The sequence below is a fragment of the Miscanthus floridulus genome, chromosome 3 (genome assembly GCF_019320115.1).
Source record: "Miscanthus floridulus cultivar M001 chromosome 3, ASM1932011v1, whole genome shotgun sequence".
In the NCBI taxonomy this organism is placed as follows: domain Eukaryota; kingdom Viridiplantae; phylum Streptophyta; class Magnoliopsida; order Poales; family Poaceae; genus Miscanthus; species Miscanthus floridulus.
Window position 1 is genome coordinate 46735198 of NC_089582.1, and position 3771 is coordinate 46738968.

General features: G+C 44.8%; 1 protein-coding gene across 1 annotated transcript; it reads right to left on the reverse strand.

Moving 5' to 3' along the window:
• Window positions 1-2085: 2085 nt before the first annotated feature.
• LOC136543674 (glycine-rich protein 5-like) lies at window positions 2086-2415 on the reverse strand. The gene has a single exon (XM_066536057.1). The coding sequence runs from the start codon at window positions 2413-2415 to the stop codon at window positions 2086-2088; it is 330 nt and encodes a 109-aa protein (XP_066392154.1).
• Between the last annotated feature and the right edge of the window lie 1356 nt (window positions 2416-3771).

Sequence of the window (3771 nt, forward strand, 5' to 3'; positions counted from 1 at the left end):
ATGGCGACGAATTGGACGGTTGAATCGCAATCGCTAAAGTGATTACGGATGTAACCTTGCAGGGGCGGCGGAAGGTGTTGTCGGAGAGGATGCTGTGCCAGGCCATGCAGACGAGGGTGGCGCGGACCAGGTGCAAGGTCTGAAGCGTGCGAAGGATCGAGGCATAGGTGGGGTTCGACCCCAACCCGACGGACCTTCATCGTTGCTCTTCAGGAATTGAGCCTCGTCCTCGTGTCGCCGGGGTATATACGAGATTTCTGGATCCGAATATGATCAGAAATCCATTCTGATCCAGCCCATCAGGCTTTATTGATCATGCAGCGACCGGCTAAATAATGTGAACCGGTGATTGGAACGGCACCTGTTGATCGACTGATGTGTTGTATTGTATGTGAATGTGCTAATAAACTGGAACACTTACGTCTACCTAACTATATAAATGACTCAAACCCAACCATCCCAATATTATATACTATATACTCTGTTCTTCGTAATATGATGTGTTTATTTATTACAAATAACAATAAATATAGTTCGTCATTTATGTATATACTCCATCTGTTCTAAACTGTAAGTAACTAACAAGGAGCAGCGGTAAAGCCGACCTCTCCGTGACACATTTTAGTGAGCTCGGAATTAAATCACAGCACCTTCGTCGTCGAGCACTTAGTTATCCAAGAGGTACCGAGCACTCTGTGAGGGCTGCCGAGCACCACTACCGGAATCGCAAGCTTTGCCGAGGGCCAATAACTTTGCCGAGTTTTTTTTATCTCGGGCACTCGGTAAAGGCTGTCTTTGCCGAGTGCCCAAACTCGAACCCTCGACAAAGACACGACCCTCGGCAAAGCTGGTCTTTGCCGAGTGCTCAGTTTCAGCACTCGGCAAAGACGTCCTCTTTGCCGAGTGCTCATACATCCCACTCGGCAAAGACCTTCTTTGCCGAGTGTCAACGTCTCACACTCGGCAAATTTTGGCCCGCCGTTAAACCAGCCTGCCGCCGTCAGCTCTTTGCCGAGTGTACAAATGCAACACTCGGCAAAGAGGCTCTTTGCCGAGTGTCAAAAGCAAACACTCGGCAAAGTATAATTTTTTTTTGACTCCTGCGCTTCAAAAATTTTCACCTCTCCACATACCACATTTGGTACTCCATGCTTAAGTTTGGTGTATTTTTGAATTTATTTGCTATATTTAACTAATTAATTGCATTTCAAGCAATTTTTTTGAATTAAGTTAAATTTGAACCGCAAGTGATTCAAATATTTGGAAAAAATGAGTATAAAATTGATATTCATGATATTCAACCCAGTTTGAGGCCTTACCTATAAGATTATAAGGGTTTTCGAACATCTTATTTCGGAAACACGACCCCGAGCGTGTGGTTGAATGATTTTTAAATTCTATAAAAAGCAAAGGAAGTCCGAAAATCACGAAATTTGATAAAATGTCATGATATCATATGTGGAGGCTGTGGTAAAAAATTGAGAAGGTGTCGCATAAGTTGTCACATACATTACTTACAAATCGAAACATCTCCGAAGAAGTTTCATGATCGTTGAGAATGATCTGGTAATATTTGGAGTGAAAGTGACGGTCGAGTTGTGGTTTGACTCCGAAACTTTTGTATAGCCAATAGACATCAAAGATCGTGTCATGTTAAATTTTAGCGATTTTTTGGATCCATTTGATAATTATTAATTTGTAATTGCAATTATATAAATGGAATTTGAGCTATAATTACATGAAATCATGGTCTATTTTTCGCTGAAGCATCAAATTTGCATTGTTGAGTGAATTTGACAAGGTATTTTCAAAGTGTATTGGAACAAATTTGGAAAAACGGTTAAGGAAAAGGGAAAGGAAATAGAAAAGTTTTTCTAAAAAATACATTTGCTGAGTGTCCTAGGGTTCGCACTCGGCAAAGTATAGTCTTTGCCGAGTGCCTTATCGGTTTGACTCTCGGCAAATATTTTTAATGTTTTTTTTTAAAAAAATCCCGGCTTTGCCGAGTGTCGGATCGCGAACACTCGGCAAAGGCCTGACCCGGGACTTAACTGCCACGGCCGAGATTCACTCACGCACGCACGCTCACCGCCCTGCCAGAGTGCTAGCGCCGCCCCCTCGCTTCCTCACCGCGTCCTCTGCAACCTCCCCTCCCCTCGCTCCCTCACCGCCCCTGCCAGCGCCGCCCCCCGCCCTGCCCGTCATCCTCGTGCCGCCGCGCCTTCTCCCGCGAAGCCCCGCTCGTGCCCGCCGGCCATGCTCGCGCCCAGCGCGCTCGCCACCGGCCGCGGCCCCGAAGCCGCCTCCACCGGCAAAGTTTGGCCTGCCGGCCGCCCCCGTCACCGCCCCGCACGCCACCCCGCTCGCAACGCCGCGCCTACGCACGCCCGCCGGCGGCCCGCCGCCTGGACTCATCTCGCCCGCGGCCGATCTCCTCCATCCGCTCGCCGTGCCGCAACCCGGAGAGGTGACTAAGCTCGGTCGAGCACCACCTGGGGCCCAGCGTCCTCGCGACCATCTCCGGCACGGCGTCCAGCCTCTGCAGCCCCGGTAATTCATAGGCACCTAATGGAATGGTAACAATACATCAGTTCCCTTTTATCATTAAAAATAATTTCATCTTTACCTCAAACTACAACTTTGGATCTCAAAATCCATTCGATATATATGCCTTACAAAGTATTGAACTAATCATGATTTTAAGAAGACAAAAACTATCATGTACAGCTACTTGTGTCATAATAAAACGAGTAGCATAAAAAAAGAATAAACCAGTCTTAGATCAACATGCATACCTTTGTATTATGCAACTATACAGTATTAAAAATCACCCTGTGTAAAAATCACCCCGTTACCTTGTATATTGGGTGAATACTGTGCCATGTCATACTTTACAATTTAGAAAACCAATGGTAGATAAGTTGAGGTATATCTTGTTGAAAACAATTTTCCAGGGTGCCAATTTTTTTGGAAAATCATTTGTATTTCCTCTTCTACAAACGCCCCCCTCTTCCTTTTTTCCTTTTGTATTTGTATTTCCATGCTTGCGGCTGAACTGTATTTTGCCGATCTTGTTTTAGCTTTATAATCAGTATTTCAGTGCATTGGAAAATACTGGTTTGGTTTTGTAATGCATGGTCATTTCATGATTTGTTTAAGATCAATGGATTTCTGCAAGCCACTGCCTACTGGACATAAATAAATACACTTAAGTCCTGGATATGTAGGCTTGAACTTGAGATTTCAGCTTCCATAAGTTTGAGCACAGCCAATTGCCTGCTATTCGTTTGGTTTTTGGGTAGTCATTGGATTTATCTAAAAATATGATGATGTCCTCACTCAAGGACTAGGCAAAGCACAGTTGACATTTAAGATGGTGGTATGCATCAAACTTGGTTTTTTGTTGTTGTATAAAGCTGTAAGCATTAATATCAGTCTATCTGTCAAGCAGATTATTTATTTGCTTCTTGTGTGCTTGCACCCTGGCAGCAGTATGTGACGCAAGCAGCAGCTGCTACACCTCTGGAAACAACTGTTTGAAGTATGCTATGTAACTAGTCAATGGGTTGTCCTGTTTGTCTCTGTCCATGATGGAAAGAGCTGTTGTGTCTAGTTAACTAAGAGAGATAGGCTAGGATCTGTGTGAGAGAGAGGGGACAAGCACAGAAAGGAAAAACTGCAGCCATGCGTGAAGCCGCTAGCGTGGTTTCCAGTTCATTGATAGTTGTGAGCAAGATGGTTTGGTCCAATGGGGGCAAAGGTGAAACAAGG

Coding starts and splice junctions, on each gene's coding strand:
- LOC136543674 (XM_066536057.1), bottom strand. CDS start 2,415: ATGAGTCCAGGCGGCGGGCCGCCGGCGGGCGTGCGTAGGCGCGGCGTT.